The sequence below is a fragment of the Mustela erminea genome, chromosome 19 (assembly GCF_009829155.1).
Source record: "Mustela erminea isolate mMusErm1 chromosome 19, mMusErm1.Pri, whole genome shotgun sequence".
Lineage (NCBI taxonomy): Eukaryota > Metazoa > Chordata > Mammalia > Carnivora > Mustelidae > Mustela > Mustela erminea.
The window spans coordinates 26,571,252-26,594,677 of NC_045632.1; the positions used below are offsets into that span (position 1 = coordinate 26,571,252).

The window sequence follows — 23,426 nt, forward strand, 5'->3', positions numbered from 1 at the left end:
CATTTCTTTGCATACAGTTGTTCATAGTATACTCATGTATTTATTATTTCTATAGAGTTGATAGTAATGTTGCCTGAGTCACTCCTCATTTTAGCAATTTATATGCCCTTCCTGCTTTCCTTAGTCAGTGTGGCTAAATGTTTGTCAATTTTGTTTTATTGAACTCTTCAAAGGACCAAGTTTTTTTTCTTTTTAAATTTTTTTATTAACATATAATGTATTATTTGTTTCAGGGGTAGAAGTCTATGGTTCATCAGTCTTACACAGTTCACAGCACTCACCATAGCACACACCCTCCCCCAGTGTCCTGTCACCTAGCCACCCTATCTCTCCCAGCCCCCTCCACTCCAGTAACCCTCAGTTTGTTTCCTGAGATTGAGTATCTTATGGTTTGTCTCCCTCTCTGGTTTCATCTTGTTTCATTTTTCCCTCCCTTCCCCTTTAATCCTCTGTCTTGTTTCTCAAATACTTCGTATCAGTGAGATCATATGATAGTTGTCTTTTTCTGATGGACTTATTTCACTTAGCATAATACCTTCTAGTTCCATCCACATCATTGCAAATGGCAAGATTTCATTTTTTTGATGGCTGCCTATTATTCCATTGTACATAAATACCATATATTCTTTATCCATTCATCTGTTGATGGACATCTAGGCACTTTCCATAGTTTTGCTATTGTGGACATTGCTGCCAAAAACATTGGGATGCATGTGCCCCTTCCAGTCACTAAATTTATATCTTTGGGGTAAATACCCCAAATCCAATTGCTGGGTCATAGGGTAGCTCATTTTCAACTTTTTGAGGAACCTCCATACTGTTTTGCAGAATGGCTGCACCAGTTTGCATTCCCACCAACAGTGTAGGAGGGTTCCCCTTTCTCCATGTCCTCGCTGATATCTGTCATTTCCTGACTTGTTAATTTTAGCTATTCTGACTGGTGTGAGGTGGTATCTCATCGTGGTTTTGATTTGTATTTCCCTAATGCCTAGTGATGTTGTGTACTTTTTCATGTGTCCGTTGGCCATTTGGATGTTGTCTTTGCAGAAACGCCTGTTCATGTCTTATGCCCATTTCTTGACTGGATTATTTGTTCTTTGGGTGTTGAGTTTGGTAAGTTCTTTACAGATTTTGGATACTGGCCCTTTATATGATATGTCATTTGCAAATATCTTCTCCCATTCTTTCCCTTGTCTTTTGGTATTGTTGACTGTTTCCCTTACTGTGCAAAAGCTTTTTTATCTTGATGAAGTCCCAGTACTTCATTTTGCTCTACTTCGCTTGCCTTTGGCGATGTCTCTAAGAAGTTGCTGCAGCTGAGGTTGAAGAGGCCTATATTCTCCTCAAGGATTTTGATGGATTCCTGTCTCACACTGAGGTCTTTCATCTATTTTGAGTCTGTTTTTGTGTGTGGTGTCAGGAAATGGTCCAGTTTTGTTCTTCTGCATGTGGCTGTCCAGTTTTCCCAACACCATTTGTTGAAGAGACTGTCTTTTTTCCATTAGACATTCTTCCCTACTTTGTTGAAGTGTAGTTGACCATAGAGTTGAGGGTCCATTTCTGGGCTCTCTGTTTTGTTCCATTGATCTATATGTCTGTTTTTGTGCAAGTACCATACTGTCTTGATGATTACAGCTTTGTAGTAGAACGTTAAGTCCAGCATTGTGATGCCACCGACTTTGGTTTTCTTTTTCAGCATTCCTCTGGCTATTCGGGGTCTTTTCTGGTTCCTTACAAATTTTAGTATTATTTGTTCCATTTATTTGAAAAATGTTAATGGTATTTTGATAGGCATTGCATTAAATGTGTAGTTTGCTCTAGGTAGCGTAGACATTTTCACAGTATTTATTCTTCCAATCCATGAGCATGGAACGTTTTTCCATTTCTTTATGTCTTACTCAATTGCTTTCATGAGTATTTTATACTTCTCTGAATACAGATTCTTTGCCTCTTTGGTTAGATTTATTCCTAGGTATCTTATGGTTTTGGGTGCAGTTGTAAATAGGACCAGCTCCTTAATTTCTCTTTCTTCTGTCTTGCTGTTAATATATAGAAATGCAACTGATTTCTGAGCATTGATTTTATATCCTGACACTTTACTGAATTCCTCTATGAGTTCTAGCTGTTTTGGAGTAGAGTCTCTTGGGTTTTCCATATAAAATATCATATCATCTGCAGAAAGTGACAGTTTGACTTATTCTTTGCCGATTCAGAGGCCTTTTGTTGTTGTCCGATTGCCAAGGGGAAAAGCTCTCAGGCTTTCCCCGTTGAGAATGATATTCACTGTGGGTTTTTCATAGATGGCTTTGATGGTATTGAGGTATGTACCCTCTACTCCTACACTGTGAAGAGTTTTAATCAAGAAAGTATGCTGTACTTTGTCAGATGTTCTTTCTGCATCTATTGAGAGTATCATATGGTTCTTGTTCTTTCTTTTATTAATGTTTTGCATCACACTGATTGATTTGTGGATGTTGAGCCAGCCTTGCAGCCCAGGAATAAATCCCACTTGGTTGTGGTGAATAATCCTTTTAATGTACTGTTGGATCCCATTGGCTAGTATTTTGGTGAGCATGTTTGCATCTGTGTTCAGCAAGGACATTGGTCTGTAATCCTCCTTTTTGATGGAGGTCTTTGTCTGGTTTTGGGATTAAGGTAATGCTGGCCTCATAAAATGAGTTTGGAAGTTTTCCTTCCATTTTTACTTTTTGGAACAGTTTCTGAAGAATAGGTATGAATTCTTTTTTAAATGTTTGGTAGAATTCCCCTGGGAAGCTGTCTGGCCCTGGGCTCTTGTTTGTTGGGAGATTTTCAATCTCTTTAGTGGTTATGGGTCTGTTCAGGTTTTCTGTTTCTTCCTGGTTCAGTTTTGGTAGAGTCTATGTCTCTAGGAATGCATCCACTTCTTCCAGATTGTCAAATTTGCTGGCGTATACTTGCTCATAATGTGTTCTTTTAATTGCTTGTATTTCTTTGGTGTTGATTGTGGTCTCTTCTCTTTCATTCATGATTTTATTAATTTGGGTCCTTTTTCTTTTCTTTTTGATAAATCTGGCCAGGGGGTTATCAATTTTATTAATAAGTCTTTCAAAGAACCAACTCCTAGTTTTGTTGATCTGTTCTGCTATTCCTTTGGTTTCTGTTTCATTGATTTCTGCTCTGATCTTTATGATTTCTCTTCTTCTGCTAGGCTTAGGCGTTCTTTGCTGTTCTGTCTCCAGCTCCTTTAGGTGTAGGGTTAGGTTGTGTACTTGAGACCTTTCTTGTTTCTTGAGAAAGGCTTGTATCACTATATACTTTGCTCTCAAGACCGCTTTTGCTCTATCCCAAAGTTTTTGAACAGTTGTGTTTTCATTTTCATTTGTTTCCATGAATTTTTTTCAGTTCTTCTTTAATTTTCTGGTCGACCCATTCATTCTTTGGTAGGATGCTCTTTAGCCTTGAAGTGTTTGCATTCTTTCCAACTTTCCTCTTGTGATTGAGTTCGAGTTTCAAAGCATTGTGGTCTGAAAAATATGCAGGGAGTGATTGCAGTCTTTTGTTACCGGTTGAGACCTGATTTGTGCTTTTTAGTTCCAGCAAAATACACAATGCCATCTTCACCATTTTTAAATGTACAGTTCAGTAGTGTTAGGTATATTCACATTACTTGTGCACCCAATCTCTAGAACTTTATCATCTTGAAAAACCAAAACTCAGTACTCATTAAACAGCAATTCCGCATTTCTCACTAAGCCACTAGCCGCTACCATTCTTTCTGTTTCTGTAACTTTGAGTAATCTATATACCTTATTAAGTGGAATCATAGAGAATTGTCCCTTTGCAGCTGGTTTATTTTGCTTTGCATAATGTCTTCAAGATTCATCCATACTGTTGCATTAGTTTTTTGAACATATGCACAATACCTGATTTTAAATCTCTGTGTAAGAATTCCAAATATCTGGGCTTCTTCAGGGTATTTTGGAGTTTTTTTAAAGGCTCCCATGATTATCTTATTCCCCAGTTTTTCCCTTTTAGATTTTCTGATCAGCCACTTGTTAGCCCCAACTGGTATCACTCCCTGAGGTAGCTGCAATGTTAAACAATTGCTCCTGATTGCCTTTTTTTTTTTTTTTTAAAGATTTTACTTATTTGTCAGAGAGAGAGAGAGCCCAAGCAGAGGGAGAAGCAAGCAGGCTCCCCGCTCAGCAGGGAGCCCGATGTGGGGACCCTAGGATCATCTCCTGAGCTGAAGGCAGACTGAGCCACCCAGGCATCCCTACTCCTGGTTGTTCTTGACAAATGCCTCAGAGTTAGGCTGTTCACATAGAGTGTTCTCTGAGTCAGATCAAATAAAGATTAAATCCTGACCGTGTAGCTCTTCCAAGGAATGCCCAGTTCAGGACAGTGGTAGTTGTTTGGGGAAAGGGCTTTTGGGGAGTTCTAATCTATTCTGCACCCCTACAGTTTTTGCTAGGCTCCTGGTTTTCACAGCTATTGCGGAATTCGTTTTTCATTGCTCTTAGGGAGAAGCAGATCTTCATACTTTCTCATGCTGCCATTCTAGTAGAAGTGCTTCTTCATTTAGTTTTAATTCTGTGCTTAAATGATTTTGTTGCTTCTTATCCTTTTATTATGATTAATGATTAGATGGAATACATTTTCAGGTTACTTTTTTCAAGGATTTGTGTGTATGTTATGTTTTGAGGCTTTTTTTATTTGCTAACATGTATTTATGGTCTGCACCACAGTAATCTTTGTGTTTTTGTTCACATATTTTATAAGTAAAAGTTTTTGAAAATCTATCCATATATTTACAAATACATACGTGACAAACAAATGTTTGTGATAAGATATCACAGACTAGATGATTTAAAAAAAAAACAGAAATTATTTTCTTATAGCTCTGGACTCTGGAAGTCCAAGATCAAGGTGTTGGCAGGATTGATTTCTCTTGAGGCCTCTCTGTCTTTGGCTTGCAGACTGCTGCCTTTTCATTGTGTCCTCACGTGTTTTTTTCCTCTGTGCCTGTGCATCCCATGTCTGTCTGTCTTTTTGTCAGTTTCTCTCTTCTTATAAAGGGTTCCAGTCATAATGGATTAGGGCCCCACCCTTATGACCTCATTTTAATTCTAACTACCTCCTTAAAGACCTTCTTTCCAAATACAGTCACATTAAGGAGACACAGCTCATTCCATAACAAAGAATATATATGTAATATATACACATTTATGTACCACTCTACTAATGTTACATACATACATTGTAAATTTTAAAAGATAATTATATTTTTGAAAACAATGTATTCTAGTTATATCATTGTTTTTATTTCATAATTTGGCTACCAATAAAAGTGGCATTTTCTTCTTTTCACATCTTTGCCTCTATTTAACAATATTTTGCAAGAATCTTAAAACTCTACTCATTCATTTATAATTAATGAAAACATTTAATCAGGCTTTCAGAGACTGCAGTACACTGTAATTACAGTGCAGGCAGGAAAGTCAGGACACCAGTCCTTTCACACTATGAAATTTCCACTCTTCTCCTACGATATCTCCTAATGTGATGTGTGCTCCAAGTGTGGGTATTACTTCCATTTTGTACATTAAATATTTTAAAAAAGAGTTTCTTTCTGGATTTAACTGGGTTTCTTTTTGGTTTATGGATAAAGATGAATATATATATTAATATTGTTTGCTGGCACTATGGTTGATGATTTTAAATGTTCCACTTTCACGACGTATGGCCTAAACACAAAGTAAAACGTCCACCCAATTGGATAGTGGGTTCATTGGTGTTCATCTGTTATGCTTCATGTCTTATGTATATTACATATATTCTGCGTTTTAAAGATTTTAAAGATATTTTAAACTAGTCATAATTTTGATTGAAAATTCTGTATTTCTTTTTTTTTTTTTTTTTTTAAGGATTTTATTTGAAAGAGAGACGTGACAGATCCTGAGCAGAGGGGAAGGGCAGAGGGAGAAGGATGAGCAAACTCCCTGCTGAGCAGGGAGCCCTGTATAGGAACCAGCCCAGGACCCTGGGATGATGACCTTAGCCAAAGGCAGACCCTTAACCGACTGTGCCACCCAGGCACCTGAAAATTCTGTTCCAGTAATAGTCAGGCATTCATTATTGCACGGAAGAGTTTAATAAGTCTTTTCAGTCCAAAGTGCTAGATTTTCCAGAATATATTCTTGGTTATTTCTTTAATTATACTGTATTTTACATTTGTTGAAACCTTTTCTGTAGTTACGTCAATTAGCTATGGATTAGATATCTTTATTTTTTATGTATCTATCCCCTATATAGCTTTACTGCCTTTTCTCCAATGTTCTGGACTTTTTTTTTTCAAATTTGTCCTTATCTAAATACTTAATTTCTATAGTATTAATTATGTATGACTTCCAGACTTAATTTTAGTTATTTTACTTTATTTATTTTTTACTTTCTGTTCTGGGAAATTTTAACCATAATAAAAGTAGAGAAAATAGTGTAATGAACTATGTAAACTCATCATTCATCCTTAACAATTATCATCTCATGGCCATTCTTATTTCATCTGTTCCTTCCCATTATTCTAAATCAGATTTCAGACATTATATCATTTCATAAATATTTAATATTTATCTCTAAAAGATAACAGATTTTTAAAAAATATAACCACATCATCATACCTAAAGATGATAGTTACCTAGTCATCTCTGATAAGTGGAGTGTAGTGCTGGATTGCCTACAAACATCTGTAGTTCTTTTGACAGAAATTATTATTGAAGAACAATTTTCAGCATACACCCCTCCCCATAGTTTATCCCACCTCTGATTTCATGATCCTAAGAATAAAGTGTCCCATCATGGCTATTTCCATTTCCAGTCGGACTGTGTAGGTAGGAATTATAACCTTAGGATGGATGTAGAAAAGCTTTTGAATGAGGAGAGAGAAAAAAACAGTTCTAGCTGTTCTTGAAAACAGCTCCTATATGTGGTTGAGTTGGTCCACAGAAGTTCAGGGGAAAAGCAGAGGTTTGATGGCTATAAAATTCTCACTGTGGGGCATCTGGATGGCTTCGTTGGTTGAGTATCTGCCTTCAGCACAGGTCATGATCTTGGAGTCCTGGGATTGAACCCCATGTCGGGCTCCTGGCCTAGCAGGTGGTCTGCTCTTCCCTCTCCCATGCTGCTCCCCCTACCCCGCAGCACTGTGTGCACGCTCTCTTTCTCTAAAATAAATAAATAAAATCTTTAAGGGAAGGAGTTCTTACTGTGATTTTTTATTTCTCCAAGGACTCACCAGTTTACCTTAATGTGTCATCTGAATATGGATTACTAGAAATTCTTTTTATCTGGCTATTGATCAGTGTTTCTGCACTTGATTCTAGCTAAAAGGCCAAGAAGCAATTGATCAGTGTTTCTGATGTTTTTTAAACTCTACATACTCTTTTGTGTTTTCCTAAGTAAAAGACAGAGGCAAGCAAATTGGGCATCACTGGTTTTCTTTTCTTACAACCCAGAGGTTTTGTAATGCATTTTTTTTTAAAGACCTCATTCATAGTTCAGAATCATTCATTTATTAATTTCCCAACTTTCCCTAAACCCCACTGTCTTTTAATTTTAAGAGAAAAAAATGGCTTCACTTGGACAGGTCTCACAGCCAGTTCTAAGACTTATCCAACATGTGTTAGATTTAATTAAAGCCATTAAAGAACAGGTTTTTATTTAACTAGATAATGGATTTAACTAAGATTGCCCTATTTTCCAAACACATTGATTAACGGTTTTCAGATAATTGGTAGACAGTAAGATTACTCTTAACCAGTGCTGTACTGGACATAATTAGTATGGTTTTTGATGTCTCAGAAGTACCTTTTTTTATATTATATATTATATTTTTATAAACATTATTAAGTCTTGTGAAAATATAAATAGTAGAACTTTCTGGGAATTGTATTCTAGATAAACACTGAGTTTCCTGTAATAGTGTTCACCAAATTCAAGATTCTCTGTAAAGGGCTTTGAATTAAGACTAAATTGTAGATACGTTTAACAATAAGTAAAGCTTAGAAAGGGAATCAGAAGTGAGGAAAAGCTGGTGGTAAAATTGTCACTGGTAATTATTTTAGTCCATTTACTTCCTTTTTGAATATGTATATCAACCCTGTTTATATTTATACTAATCTAGTGTAAATGAAAGTGATAATATGTTAAAGGTTTAGAACATGCAGAAGGCGCTGAGTCCTATGTAGATTTTTCCACAGTGAGTGCCTGTGAGTTGGAGCATTTGAGCAATAACCTAAAGAAGATATATTCTTTCATACCTAGTTGTTCAACGTTTTAAGAATCTGATTGATAAATTATTATAATTTCCCAGTTAAAAAGTTTTAAGAGATACTGATATTTTGCTCATTAAAAACAAAAGTTTTGTTCTAATGCATTTTTTTAAAAGTAAATTTCTCCTTGTGCTATATCAGGATATAGTAGCATAGTAATTTTTACTAGTTTACTTTTGTTTGGAATTCTCCTTTCAGTTAAAAACTTCATAGCCAGACTTACTGATAATGTTTGAGAAGTTTTACTAATTATTTTATGTCTTACCTAAGAATCAAAATACTCTACACATTTTCTTTATGTTCCCAAAGCAGTTAAGAGAAGATGTGTTACCAAGAGGGAAACTCTTTCTGTAGGATTGGTTAATTATTTATGACTACACAGTCAGTCATTAGTGAATAGATTTAAGAACAGAACTTGAAGGGATAATTTTTGCTTCTTTGTACTTTTATGTATGTTCAAAAATTTTGACATCGAATACTTTTTTTTTAAGTATGTAGAATGTGAGTAATGTAAAGAATGGTGCTCAGGTTTTAGTGGTATCCCCATGTTTCTCTAACTGTATTGAACAGAAATATCAACGCTGCTAATACATCATGTGCATTTCATGTGTGTTTTAGCTTTCTGCTGGAATAACTGAATTTGTTTAAATGTTTATTGTTCCCTCACAGGTGTTGGATCCTGAACAAAACCATAACTTCACAGATCATTATCTAAATGTGGCCTTTGACCTTTCCCAAGTTCTTTTTATAGCTACTGCCAACACCACTGCAACTATTCCACCTGCCTTGTTGGACAGAATGGAAATCATTCAGGTTCCAGGTACCTGATTCATAAATAAAATCGTTACGTGATAGCTTTTGCCTTCCTGAGTAAAACCCTTTAAGTTGTGCTGTGGAGTTTTGAGTAGAAGTTGATTTGCCAGTGTATGATCTTCAAAGTTCTAAGTATGGTATAAAATAGCTTTTATGTAAATTCAAAGTCTGGAACAACAAAACTTTGTTTTAATGACAACATATAAGATTATTGTATGTTCTGTAAGACATCAAGAATAAAGTTTGCATAACAATTTCAGACAACTTAGCATTAAAAAATTCTTAGCATTAAAAAATGTTTTCCAGTGTCTTAGAAAATAACACATTCCTCTTTGAAATAATTTCTAAACTTAAAAATTTTTTTTCAAAATGAGTGTCTAAAAACCAAAAATAGATCTTTACATGGTCAATTTAGCTTATGTATAAGATTTTGCAGTTTGTAAGTGGTATCCCTATGTTTCTCTAACTGTATTGAACAGAAATATCAACGCTCCTAATACATCATGTGCATTTCATGTGTGTTTTGCAGTTTTTTCAGTTTTGCAGTTTTTACTTTACTGAGAAAGTGTAATCATTTATTCTCGTTAAGAGTTGGGTCCTAAAGAGTTGCTGAATTTTATTACATTTGGTCTCACTTTTACATAAAAGTGCAGGATGCTTTTAAATTCCTCTTCTTTTTAATTTTTTGTCAAGTAGTTCCGCCTTTTTTCTTTTTACTGTGTCTTCTCTTTCACTGTAGTGTGTAAGGTAGAGTTTTTTAATTACAAACACTAAAAAACCCCAGTGTTTTCACTTTCTTTTCATTGCTTAGAATTACTTAGAATTACTTTTCCCTAGAAGAGATGAAACATAAGTGGGTATTTGTTAAAATGAAAATAGAGAAGAATCAAAATATATTTTGATTCTAAGAATAATCTAAGTATGTATTTCATATTAATTTGAAATAAATTTTTACTACCAAGTGAATGATAATTGCATTTCTTAGTTATCTGTGAGCCTTGCAAGTTCCAATACTTATTTTTAAAATATGGTGGAGTAAAAAAGTGCTTTTTCCATATGAATAAGACTAAAATAGGGGCAGCTGGGTGGCTTGGTCAGTTAAGCATCTGCCTTCAGCCCAGGTCATGATCCTAGGGTCCCCTCCTGGTTGTGTGCACTTTCTCTCTCTGTCTCTGTCAAATAAATAAAATCTTTAAAATTAAAAAAAAAAAAAGACTAAAATAAATAAAGAGACCCAGTTGCCTGGAATCTCCCAATTAAGACAGAGAATCCATAAGATAAACTGACGTGAAGTGAAATAACCAGGACAGCTGTTGCATAGGGACACATACGATGCCAGTATCTGCCAGGTTTGATTATCCCGTCTTCTACTGTTTGGGCATTTTTAATTTCCTTTTTCTACTCAAATGAGCTGTCTTATCAGTTCATCTTTTGTTTGTTTGTTTGTTTGTTAAATGAGAAGGGGACAATTAATTAGGGACCTTTTTTCTTACAGGATTTAAAGACAAAGTAAATCTATTCTTTTGAGGCTCTTAAATAAGAACATAAAGTCTTTTAACTATATAAATTATATATATAATTCCAGTATGTATAGGGGAAAAACTTCTATGGGGATGTCTTAGTTTCTGTTTTGTTGCTTAAATTTATAGCCATGGTTCTGAAAATAGCTCCTTTGCAGCTCTTGCATTGGAACCCACACTGACTTTACCTCAATCCCTTCTTGTTGTTGTAAATTGTTTCAGTTATGTATCAAATTATGCTAAAGATAAGAGATAAGTTATTTGCATGTTAAATAATAAAATTTCACATTTAAGTTAAGGAGATAATTATCTTAGAGATTTGATGAGAGTTTTCCTCTTCCTTGAGAAATACATTATTTAATCAAGAGACTTTCAAACCTGTGCTTATTAGTAAATGCTCTTTTTGTTTGTGGACAAAGTTGGAAATTTTAACAGTTACTAACTGAAGGTTGAATTTCTTTATTCTAATTATAATCTTATTGGAAGTTAACACTTAAATTCATTATAAATCCAAGATAAATTAAATCTGCATTTGATTCATTTAAAAAAAAACATAGCACTGTGGAAGCTGTGTGAATAATTACAGCATAAGATCACTTTTTTCCTAGGGTATACACAAGAGGAGAAGATCGAGATTGCCCACAGGCACTTGATCCCAAAGCAACTGGAACAGCATGGGTTGACTCCTCAGCAGATTCAGATCCCACAGGTTACTACTCTTGACATCATCACCAGGTTAGTCAGCCATCCTGAGGCCTCCGTAATGTTGGAGTCTAAAAAGGAGACAGTTTTGCTGGCAACTCACAGCATCCATTTCTTTCTCTCCATTTGATTCCCAGCAAACATTCCCATAACTTGATGTACTCAGGGCTCCATTTTAGGCAGAAGTTTATAGGGAAAGTACTTAGAGTATCTTCATAGCTGAGGACTTTAGCTAAGCCACAATTTCAGCTTTTTCACAAGAGCAGTGTAAGGGATTCATCAGATAAATTTAAGAATCAAAAACAAGGAAAATATTGAGATACCTTATATACCCCAGGATCTTAAAAGTGACATTCTTTCAAGAATTGCATTGCTACTTTGAAACACCTGTTTTAGGTTCTTCAGATTTTCTTTTCTTCCCCTTGAGAGATTTAAACATCCTTAAAATTTTCATCTTTGGAATTAACACCAGAAGGATTGAGATGGTACTTTCTTAGCTACCAAGTGCTTAAGCCAGTGGCAAGCAGTATGTAAATTATCTAAGTAGAGTATTGCTTTGTCTGATTTATACATTGCACGTTTGAATGGAAAATACACCCTGTTGAGAATTTATATCTGTAACAGCCTCTTACAGTTTTCCTGGCTCAGCGTTACAGCTCCATTGCATCATCTAGCAAATTGTGTCAGACTGCCAAACACTCCTCACGTGGTCCTCTCACAGTAACTGCTGTTTTTCAGGAGAAGCAAAGTATCTTTCTATTTTGAACTTTGACTTTGAGTTTGGCCAGTCAGACTGCTTTTTGATCTAAGCCAGCCTTCTTATGGAAGTCTATTTGGAAGTCTATTTCAATTTATACACAAAACAGTAAGACCAGATCTGACCTGGGAGTTCCTTTTCTTAACTTGTGATTCATTGTGTGGATAATGCCAAGGAGAAATGAATTAGGTGATTTATATGCTGAAGTCTTCCAACAATAATATTATTCCAGATAACACCCCTGATGCCTTTGGGTAACTTTCAACAAGTCACTTAACCTTTTTGATAGTTTCCCCATCTATAAAATATGAGTGAGAGAACAAAAATATCTGGATCAAAATAATAATGACTTTGAAAAGTAATCATTATTTATATTTCCCAGTTGCTTGGAGAACTGTCCCTTTTTTATATGTGTGTTAGCTCAAAACATCAAATACTAAACGCTATGGACATTAGGAAATGTCCCTGAGAAGTTTTAATATTTTTGAAAACAGCACAGGTATTTGCTACTCTAAGCAGTTTTGGCTGTTTAGTGAGTTACTAAGATTAGGATATAGTTTTTCATCTTTTGATGTGTTTTTCATCTTTTTGTGTGTCATAGTCCTGGACCTATAATGTTCAGGAGGAGGGGAAGGGGTTTAGATCATATCTAGTCCCACACCCTCCCTATATAACTAGCCTACTTGAGTTCTGCCTGTGCTAGAGGGCTCACTGCTGTAATTTTCTAGTTCTGCCCTCTGCGAGCACCTAGAATCTAAGGGTAAATTCCTCCCTTGTACAGCTCTTCTGGCATTAAAAAAAAAGTCATGTCCACTTCCCATAAATGTTCTCTTTTTCAAGCTGAACATTCCTGTTCTCTTTACCGTTCCTCTTGACCCACTCTCAACACCTCACCTTTCTGATTAGTTACCTTCTGAATGCTGCCTGTGAAACCAGTGTCCCCTTTAAAATGAAACATCTGGAGTGGAACTCAGTATTTCACATGTAGCCTGAGCAGTTCATGGTGTAAGACCACTTGCTTTCCTATTTGGATTATATTGTTTTATGACTATATCTCAAGACTCTTAACTGTTTTAGGTTATTCTCTTGCCTATTGCACTTATAGTTACCAAACATCTTTAGTTGTTTTTCATATGAATTTCTGCTAAATTTGGTCTGTCTCATTCTGTACTCTTAGGGTAGAGTTGAATTTTACAAAACCCAAATGGAGAAGTTTGCAGTTATGTGTATATTGTTGTTTGTCTCAGCTACCTGCAACAAATGGATTTTTTTTATCTTGATTATCATTAGTTTTAGGTCCTCTGGAAATTGGCATATAGAGCATCTTCATGCTCATGTCATAGACAGGAAAACATCAGCCACTTCTTGTAGAATACTGGTGACTCTTTCCTTTGGGTTTAAAAATACTGAATAGTTTCTTTCAGTCAGCTGTTAATCTTATACTGTCTGCATTAACTTCTGGGCACCTTAAAAGAAAGAAAAAAAAGAAAAAAATATCTCATTTGTGTTGTTGTGGATGTCATTATTTCTGAAAGATTCTGAACATCCTGGTACCATTTCTGCATGTTCATGTCACTCCCCTGTAAGCTTCTTCAATCCCTTTCTTTCATCTTTTGTCCAGACCTTTAATTTGAGCTCATCAGCAAGTTGTCTTGAAAGTTACATTGGGGTTTTGTTTTTTTTTTAACATGTTGGTTTGTTTATTTTTAACAAGCCTCTCTGTTTTCTTCCTTACTGAAATTATATGCAGTTGTGTAATAATGGACTTCATGCTTGCCTCCTCAAATCCCTTTGAATGAAATGAGTTTTACTTTAGAGGGTTTTTGTGAAGTTTTTGTCTTTTCTCAGAACTTTTGAAATCTGATTCCCTAAACTCTAGAATAGGTATCTGACTGCCTAATTAAGTCCAGTTTTTCAGATAAACCTATATTCTCTACCTGATGCTTCCCATTCAGATCCATCCAAAGCTCGGTGGCCAAGAATGGTTGTGTTACATAATAGTTTATGAAGTGGCATATAGGATTTATAGAGTCTAACATAACTTTTTTTTTAAGACATTTAGACATTTCTAACCACATTCAGAATCTTCTTCACAAATTCACTATGCATGTATCAGCATATTTTCCTTCTTTAGAAGTCTCTAGGAAAATACACTGAATAGGGGTGACTAGCACAGTTCCCACTAAAAACTAGATATCTAAGGTTAATTTTTGCTTTGGATGGGAAAATTTTATTTTTCTGATTCTTTCAGCAATATTTCAAGTATAATAAGTTCATGTAGAATTTTCTTAAATTGATAAATTTTACTTAAGAAAGCTCTTACACATATCATCAAGAAGTAAATGATGTCTTATGTGCTGCCAGATTTACACTGAAGAACCAAAGATTTTTTTTTTTTTTAATACAGGATAATAGTTGAAGATAAAAATCCCTATAAAGGGGAAAGTTATAGCTGAAAATACATCTGAATATTTAAGAAATAATAGTATTAAAAAAAAAACAGGAAAAAGAAAGAAATAATAGTACTTCAATGAGGAATTTTAAAATATGAGGAAGTTAGTACTTAAGAAAACGTAATGAACTTTTAGATGTACACTGTTTCTTTAGTATAAATGTTAATCATATTATTTCTATTTTTACAGGTGATGTTTAGCCAAAAATAAAATATTTTCCTTTGATGACAGGTATACCAGAGAGGCAGGGGTTCGCTCTCTGGACAGGAAGTTTGGGGCTATTTGCCGAGCTGTTGCTGTGAAGGTAGCAGAAGGACAACATAAAGAAGCCAAGTTGGACCATTCTGATGTGGCTGAGGGAGAAGGTCTGTGATGTTGATCTGGGGCTCTTGGGCTCGGTGGTAGGAGTCAATGGCATAAAAAAGTTCAACATGGAGGGATGGTGTTGGGTTGGCCTTGGAGCAGTAGTACATACTACTGCACCAGTAGATCCATGCAACAAGTAAGTAATAACACTGATGTATTTTATCAAGAGGATTCTCTTTTACAAATAGTACAGAGTTTCAGCTGGAATGATACTCCATATTAATGCTTTAAAGGTATCACATTTCTCCAGATTTATGATGGTGTGCTTTACATATGGGTTCTGGTGTTCCATTTTTTCTTTCTGATCCAGACTGTTACAAAGTCTTTCAGTATTTATAGCATAGAAAGTTATTACACCAATTAAAAAATCCAAGCTGTCCAAATATTGCAAGGGTAGATCTTTGTACTCTGGAAGAGCTTTATATGTCATGATTTGTCTCACACATTTTCTTTGATGGTATACAATTAAAATTAAATTATTTTTTCTTAAATAATTGTGGAGGGGGTGGGGCGCCTGGGTGGCTCAGTGGGTTAAAGCCTCTGCCTGTGGCTCGGGTCATGATCCCAGGGTCCTGAAATCGAGCCCTGCATTGGGCTCTCTGCTCAGCAGGAAGCCTGCTTCTCCTTCTCTCACTGCCTGTCTCTCTGCCTACTTGTGATCTCTGTCTGTCAAATCAATAAAAATCTTTAAAAAAAAAAATTGTGGAGGGGGTGATAGGGAAAGAAAGGGAAGATTTCTATTTCTAAAATTAATCAAATGTGACCATTTCCACTGGTACCCAGTTAGAATGTTTTAACTTCTTGCCCTAGACCTGTAAGGGGTCTCTATCATACCATGCTGCTACACAACTTGCCAAAACTTGCTTTAACAAACATGATTTGAGTAGTGGGGAATTGAAATTTTCTAATAGTAAGGAGGTTTATTAGATATTCTACCATTTCCATAGCTCTTTCTAGAACAGTTTGATGAATGCAGTTGAAGAACCATAATTTGTGATATACTTAGTGGAATAGATATAAACATCTTCCCTGTTTTTCCTTCTGTTGTCAAGCGCAGTGCATTTAACACTTTATCATTAAAAGAGTGGACTTTCATACAATCCTTCTGTTTCCAGTATGATGCTTTACCCCCTCCCACTGTGCCAAGAACCTTCATGGTTCATTTTCTCCAGGGAGTAAACTTCCTGTCTGCTGTTGAGCTGGAGAAGGGTGTTGTCCTTCCTATACCGATGGAGTAGGGGTAGGGATCTTAAGCTCTAATTGTTTCTAACACAGACTTTAACATTTTTCTATTTAGTACCATTCCTCATTGATATTTTCAGGGTACTTCAAATTCCTGAGCCTTCGTAGCATTTTATGGATAACATTAAGGTTTCTTCTTTCTCTAGCCTAAATGTCTGTTACTTCCTATCCACCCACTTTCTGTTTTCCAAAATATTGTCAGCATCTCATATTAACTATTGTCTTTTTTCTTACTCTTTTTATTCTTAAGGGTTTATACTTTTTAAATTTCTTAATTGTCATTTTATAGGATTTGGAGAGGAAGTTTAAAGATAAACACATATCATTTTTAAAAATCTGAATTTTTTTAAAAAAGTTCCCTAGGTGAATGATAGCCTGTAAAGAATAGAATCACTGGTATAGCTGACAGTGACAGTGGAGAACTGAGGTATTTTTCCTCTTCTTCTCTTTCTAAATATAAGGCCTAGATCCTCCTGAATTTCCCCTTTTTTATTCTTAGAATACTCGCTTTGTGCTGTGGGTTGAAGCACCTGGATTTTTTGTTCTAGGCAGACAACGAAATGAGTTTATCTAGTTAGCGTATTTTGAGAAAATTGAGTTTAGGATTGAGATGGTATGTTTGGGGATTTATACCAATATATTCAGAGGGATTTGATGCCAAAGGAAACTTCCCATAGTTATGCAATGCTTAATGTTTATACATATGTCTATTAGCATATTTCCAATAATATCTGTGATCATATTAGTTATTTAAAGATAACCCTGAAATACTCAAGAACTCGTTCAGCAACTTGTGAGCTATGTGGAAACATGCAGTTTTTCATGGCAATATCTATTTGTTTGTTTGTTTGTTTACTTGAAGTTTTTATTTATTTAAGTACTCTCTACACCCAGTGTGAGGCTCGAACTCAGGATCCCAAGATTACGAGTTGCATGTTCTTCTGACTGAGCCAACCAGGCTCCCCTGATTATTTTTTCTTAATCCATGATCCACAGAACAAATCCCAAATGATGACATACCCATGAAGATTTGAGTAGATAATTGAAATTACCTAGGTATCCACGATAAATAAATATTAGAATAAATACTTGTCTCTTGATGGTGGTTTTGGTTGTGGATCTCATGAGAGCCTGTGGACTCTAAGCTACTTCTAATATTGTAAGATGCCCTTGAGTTTACTATAAATGACCCTCCTCCAGACTTTAGTAAGATAATTATAAGGTTTCTTGAAATTAGTGTTTATCAGTTCAACCAATCCAAAAGGAAAATTCCTGCAAAAGGGTCATTAACAGTTTTTATGCCACAAAGTTCAAATGGCTTAATAACTGAAAGTTTTTCATTAAGAAATGAATTATTTAAAATTAGAGTATAAAATAGAATAGTTGTTTTAGAAATTTCAAGGAATGTAGTGAGGGAGTTATTTTTAATGTTGAAAATATTGCTGGATTTAGTTACTGCCAGGAAGAAAAGTAATTTTAGGCCACAAGCTTCAAAACAGGCAGAAACCTCCAGTGTATCGAACATACTTTCTGGAGTAGGCCCAGAAACACTGGTCTGTGAACAGTTGTCTTTGTATTTGTGGGGTCTGAACTGGCAGTTAAAACAGAACAAATAATAATGGAGTTTTAAAAGCCTACTGAGATTTATAGTTGATCCATGTTAGGGGAGGAATATTTACGGTTTTTGGTCACTTACCCATAAAGTATGGGATTACTTCCTAAAAGCAGAGCTCCTTATGTTTTCTTCATGTTTACTAGTGTATTTTGAATTGCCCTTTTCCTTTCTGGGATATTAGTTGGATTGGGAGATTTAAAAAAAGTACACGTGGCTAAAATTTTATACTCCCTTTTGCCTGCCTTTAGCTACATAAACAAATGTCTGATTTATTTAATTTTGCGTCTTTGGATGTCTCTCTGTAAAGAGGCAAATGTCCATTTGTTGAAGTACTTCTGTATTATATGTGTCCATTTAACATCTAGTAAGATTTTCTCCTCAAAAATTATCTTCACGAAAGGATTTATATCGTAACCAATTTTTATAGTTTTTCAGAATATGGAGCAGTCTACTGTTTTTGAAAAATACAGTTTTTATTAGAGAAACTACATTAAACTTAACCTCAAGCTGTTAATTTCTTATTTCATGGAAAGGATCGAAAAGTTAGCTAGAAAAAGAAAGAGTTAACACAGATTTAATGGTTATTCCTGAGGTAGGTAAGGTTCCATTATAAATTAGCTTTTAAAAATCACTTAAAGCAGTACTGTTTAAGTGTTTATGTTATGAAGATCACAGATACTTACTTATAGGAAAAATGAATTAAACTTGCTAACGTGTGAGAAATGAATTGGTTCTCTGAAATTGGGATGAAATTTCAAGTGGTGGCATCATACATAGTTTCAAGAACGACTGTCCAAGACAGTCTGGATAGCGAGTTTAATGTGTCCTGCAGCTCGTTCTTCAAGATTGCCTTGACTATTGTAGGCCTTCAAATAGCCATTTAAATTTTAGAAACAGCTTGTCAGTTTCCACTACTAAGTAAGTAAGTAAATAAAATCTCCTAATACTTTGACTCTGCATTGAACCTGTTCATCAGTTTGGGGAGAATTGACAATTTGATATTATCATATATCCTTACTTTTGACCAGCTTCATTTATTTAAGTCTTAGTAAACGTTTTAATAGTTTCAGTGATGAGCTTTTGCATACTTTTTCTTTAAATATGTTCCTAGTTATGTGATCTTTGTAAATGTATATTACTGTAAATGATATGTTTAATTTTTTTTATTTTCTGATTTTGTTTTTGTTGTTAACTCTATGGGGATACTGTATTAACCCATATCCAACAAACTTGCCAAATTGACTCGTTAATTCTGAGTGTAGATTCTTTTGGATATTCTGTGTACACCATCAGTCATCACAAATGCAAATAATGTCAGTTTCTATCCTTCTTTTGCAGTCATTTTACCTTTTATTTCATGTCTTCCCTAATGCATTAGTTAGGACCTCCAAGAAGAGGTTGAATAGAAATAGTCATGATAACCAAAGTAGCCAGAAAATAAAACCTGTGAAGAAATTACCAGCCTGTATAAGCCTTTGTTTTGTGCCCTTGGGCCACCACTACTCACCTAATCGACTATGATAAAATCTCATTTGTACAGGATTCTCAGTAGCTGGCTAGTTTGCCTCCATTAAGTTCATATCCCTTCACAGCATTCCTCAATAAACAGTATGCCTTGCCTGTTTGATTCCATTAACAGATACATATTTATAAACTTGGCTATCTGTCTCCCAGTCTCTAGGAAAATAGAAGCTCTAAGTCAGAAACAAAAGCTGAGTGGTTGGGTGGTTTGAGTCATAGGCAGTAGGATTTGATGTCAGTAAAAACATGCCTGTCCTTGCATGATAGATTCCCTGGGGACCCTGCTGACCAAAAAATGCTGGCTAGACCACAGATCTAACTCTGGCAATTTCTGTACTTTGGTCTGGATCTCAGTTTGACTGGGTTGCATTTTCACACATATTGTTTCTCTGATATGTTTGCCTTATATATGGCAGTAAAATCAACCTAATATTAAGTGGAAGAAGGTGGATACAGTATCCTTAATTTTTTTGGTTTGTCCCTTTTAGACAACTTTACAGTTAAAAATGCACCAAGATAAAATATTTGAATTTTATAGCACCAGTTCTCCTCATTCATTAACTTTAATTCTCCCAGTGCACTGCACTACTGACCTGGGGAAGAAAGGTTTCCTGCCACGGCCACTAAGTCGGCTTAGTCCTGTTAGGGGTCAGGTGCCGTGGGAAGAACTGTGTGCTAAGGGGTTTAGATACCTACTCCTTGCTTGTGCTTTTGTCACTTTACATCCCACTCATTTCCGAGGCTAGCACTTCTCTTAGCCTTTCTTGGATCCATTTCCGGGAGGAATCCTCTTTCGTCAGGCCACCTTCAGGGTTCTTTGTTGTGGCTTCCTGCCATTGATTTCTCAGGCCTTGCATGTCCTTTATGATAGTTATTTTAAGTGTGCCTCCTTTGTAACCAAAACAGGAAGCTATTCCTGCAGGAGAATCAAGTGTTTTGAACCTTTTAGTTGTTTTTTTTTTAATCAGTCTTTTGTCAATCTCAGTCATACCCATTCTCTTGTCAGCTGTCATGAATGCATTTCTTCTATTAATGAAGAATACTGTATATAATGCTATTAGGAAGTGACCTTGAAGCTTCACATAACTTTTTGCTAAATTCTTTTATGTTTGACTTCTTGGAGCAGTCTTCTACTTGTTGCAGAACTGTCTTTATCTTTTGTATTTTACATTAGTTATCTAAGGCTATATAATGAATTACCCCCCCAAATTTAGTAGATTAAAGCATTTTACAAACATTTATCATCTTACAATGTCTGTGGGTCAGGAATTGAGGAGCAGCTTAAACTTAGCTGGGGCGTTCTGGCTCAAGACCTCCCTTGAGGTTATAGTCAAGCAGTCTGCCAACTGCAGGCTCAACTCAGGGAAGATCTTCCAAGGTCAGTTGCATGGTGGTTAGCTGACTTCAGTTCCTTGTTGACTTTTGGCCTGGTCTTCAGTCTCTCACCACATAGGCTCACAACATGGCCACTGGCTTCTGTCCCCGCCCCCTCCCTGCCCCGCACCACCTAGAGTAAGATACATGAAAAGGGAAAAACAGAGAGAGTCTAAGACAGAAGCTACAGTCTGTTCTAATCATCACTGTTCCCCCATTCTGTTGGTTGCACAGACAAACCCTGGTACCATCAGAGATCGCACTACACAGGCATGTGAATTCTAGGAGGTGGGGATTATCGGGGGTAATCTTGAAGATGGCTCTCACAGAGTCTTTTTCTCACTTAAAGAAGACTTTTATACATCTCATCTCTATTAATACAACCCTCATTTCTGAGAGTTGAAATAGTTTGTTTAGAGTTCCTTAGAACTCTAATTAAGAAGTCAGCCTGTGGTTTGGTTGTTAATAGAGAGTGGAAATTTCTGTGCTGTGGAAATAGTTAAGAGTAGCTACATTATTCTGTTGGGTGGGCCTTCAGGGGAGAAAAGCTTAGTAAGACCCATAAGCAAATGAATAGTTCTAGCAACCATTGAAACAACCTTCATTTGTCAGCATTTAATGTGGATTTTGTTGTGTCTTATTTGTTTTCTTTAGGGACATAAAAACTTTGTTGGCTCTTTAGTGAGGCAGAGATAATGGTAGTTTCCTATTACTTGGTTTCAGTTGCATGTAAACGTCCTCAAATGCTTGAATCAGAATCCCTTATCTTCCTTTCTAGCTAGCGTTAGAACAAAAAAGAGAGAGTAATTTGGTTGTGTGCCTCTGAACCCGAAAACCACATACCAGATGCTTTGGCTGTTTATTTTAGATTGTTATAATACCAAGAAGTCAGATTTTTAGTTTCTGAAGAGGAGCCAATGTCTGGTGGTTAAGAGGTCTTTGAACACTATGTGAGGAGTCCCAACTTTAGTATTCATGGAAGCTGGATTTAAATTGGCATACATTGGAGCACTTGGGTGGCTTAGTGGGTTAAGCGTCTGCCTTCAGCTCGGGTCCTGATTCTAGGATCCTGGGATCAAGCCCTGCATTGGGCTGCTTGCTCAGTGGGAACTCTGCTTCTCCCTCTGCCTCTGCTGCTCTGCCTGCTTGTGCACTGGCTCTCTCTCTCTATGTGTCAAATAAATAAAATCTTTAAAATAAACAAATAAATTGGCCTACATTTTCCTAGTCTTTTAAGCACCACAACTTTGAAAATTTCTACTTATTCTTATAGAATTTACCAATCTAAAAGGATATGGCAATTCAACAGCCATCACAATCTAAGGAACTTTGTAAGAAGGCTTTTTCTAACTCAGCATTGAAGTTTGTGCTGTTGAATATCCATGCATCATACTTGAGCTGAGTTCTTATCAAACATCTAGGTCACACAGACAAGGCTTAGAAGTTTTAATTCAGTTTCGCATTTTCAGTATTTAAAGTCTTGCTTTACCTGTTCATGCTTCTTTCCTTTGATTGTATTAGTGGCTCAGGACAAATAGAATTTTCCAATAGTCAAAGGAACTAAGGTTAACCATTGTAGAGTATGGACTAAAGAGAGAGTTTTATTTGTAAGACACCTGATTTGCTGGTTTCTAAAGCTGTGGGGTTTGTAGGATTCTATTACAGCTAATTGGATTTTACAAACCAAGATTACCCCCCACCCAAAAGTCTAGAGATTAAGACTTTCTGTGGCAAATACTTTGCATTTGGAGGCCTATTAGGCAGTATGTTATGTACAAACATCTAAAATGAAGTGGTGCTTTAATGCTGAAATGAAAATATCATGTTGGTATATACCACCAGTATCTTGAAGATATACTAAATATTCTTTTCTGACATTTACACTAGTTTATTCATAGTTCCCTCATCAATATTAGCCTGGTTTAAGAAAGATTTGTTTGTCTACATAGACCAGAAGGAAGTGGCAGTGAAGGAAAAAACCCTACTTACGTATGACAGGAGCCAAACATTTGTTATTTAAACCCTATTTTGGGATAGGAAAATCAAATATTGTCAAAGAATTAAAAAGCCATTGTTTCATTTAATGAATCATATAGGAAGATGTCATGGCCTTTGAGTGTTACTGTCATATATGAGTAAAACCAGCCTTTTAAGTTACAAGATATTAAAACATTACTTACTTTTAATCTTACAAATAGTCTCTGCATTTTAACTGATAATCCGAAAAGTTTCCCAGGACTATTTTCTGAATCTCTAATACAGGAAATGAGATGTGTTAGTGCGCAAAACCTGCTTAGACACAGTGGTCCATGCTCCTTTGTCTTGTACAAAGACCCTGTGTCCCGTACCCTTTGTAATTTTAACTCATTCAGTCAGTGAACCAGCTAGCATTTACTATATGCCTGGTTCTAGAGTAAATCCTGGGAGGCAGAAGAAAGAAGACTTCTCTGACAAATACATATACTCCACTGGGTGAAGTTGATATATAAAATACTTTTTAGATGTGTGATATTTCAAGTGTGCTTGTGTTTAAAGTGCTGTGAGGCACTGAATTGATCATTTTACTTACTATAGATACTGTAGCATTTTAAAATTGCTTTTAGCAAATTGAGACAAAATGTCATTTGCTTACATCTCAGAATTAATTAGAATGGATAAATAGATGAAAAACATATTTTCCAGGTATTCTATTTTAGTATTCTTTATTTTCATGAGTAGATATCTACTACTAAAATTGAGAAATGTTTTAAA

At 35.6% G+C, this 23,426-nt stretch overlaps 1 protein-coding gene across 1 annotated transcript in view; it reads left to right on the forward strand.

Annotated features, from left to right (window-relative positions):
• The window catches only part of LONP2 (lon peptidase 2, peroxisomal), a 112,205-nt gene that overhangs the window by 51,980 nt on the left and 36,799 nt on the right, over positions 1-23,426 (forward strand). Inside the window, exons 9-11 of the mRNA XM_032326514.1 lie at positions 8,982-9,132; positions 11,254-11,380; positions 14,789-14,922. Of these exons, the coding sequence (XP_032182405.1) occupies positions 8,982-9,132; positions 11,254-11,380; positions 14,789-14,922 (412 nt within the window). The remainder of the gene's footprint in view (positions 1-8,981; positions 9,133-11,253; positions 11,381-14,788; positions 14,923-23,426) is intronic.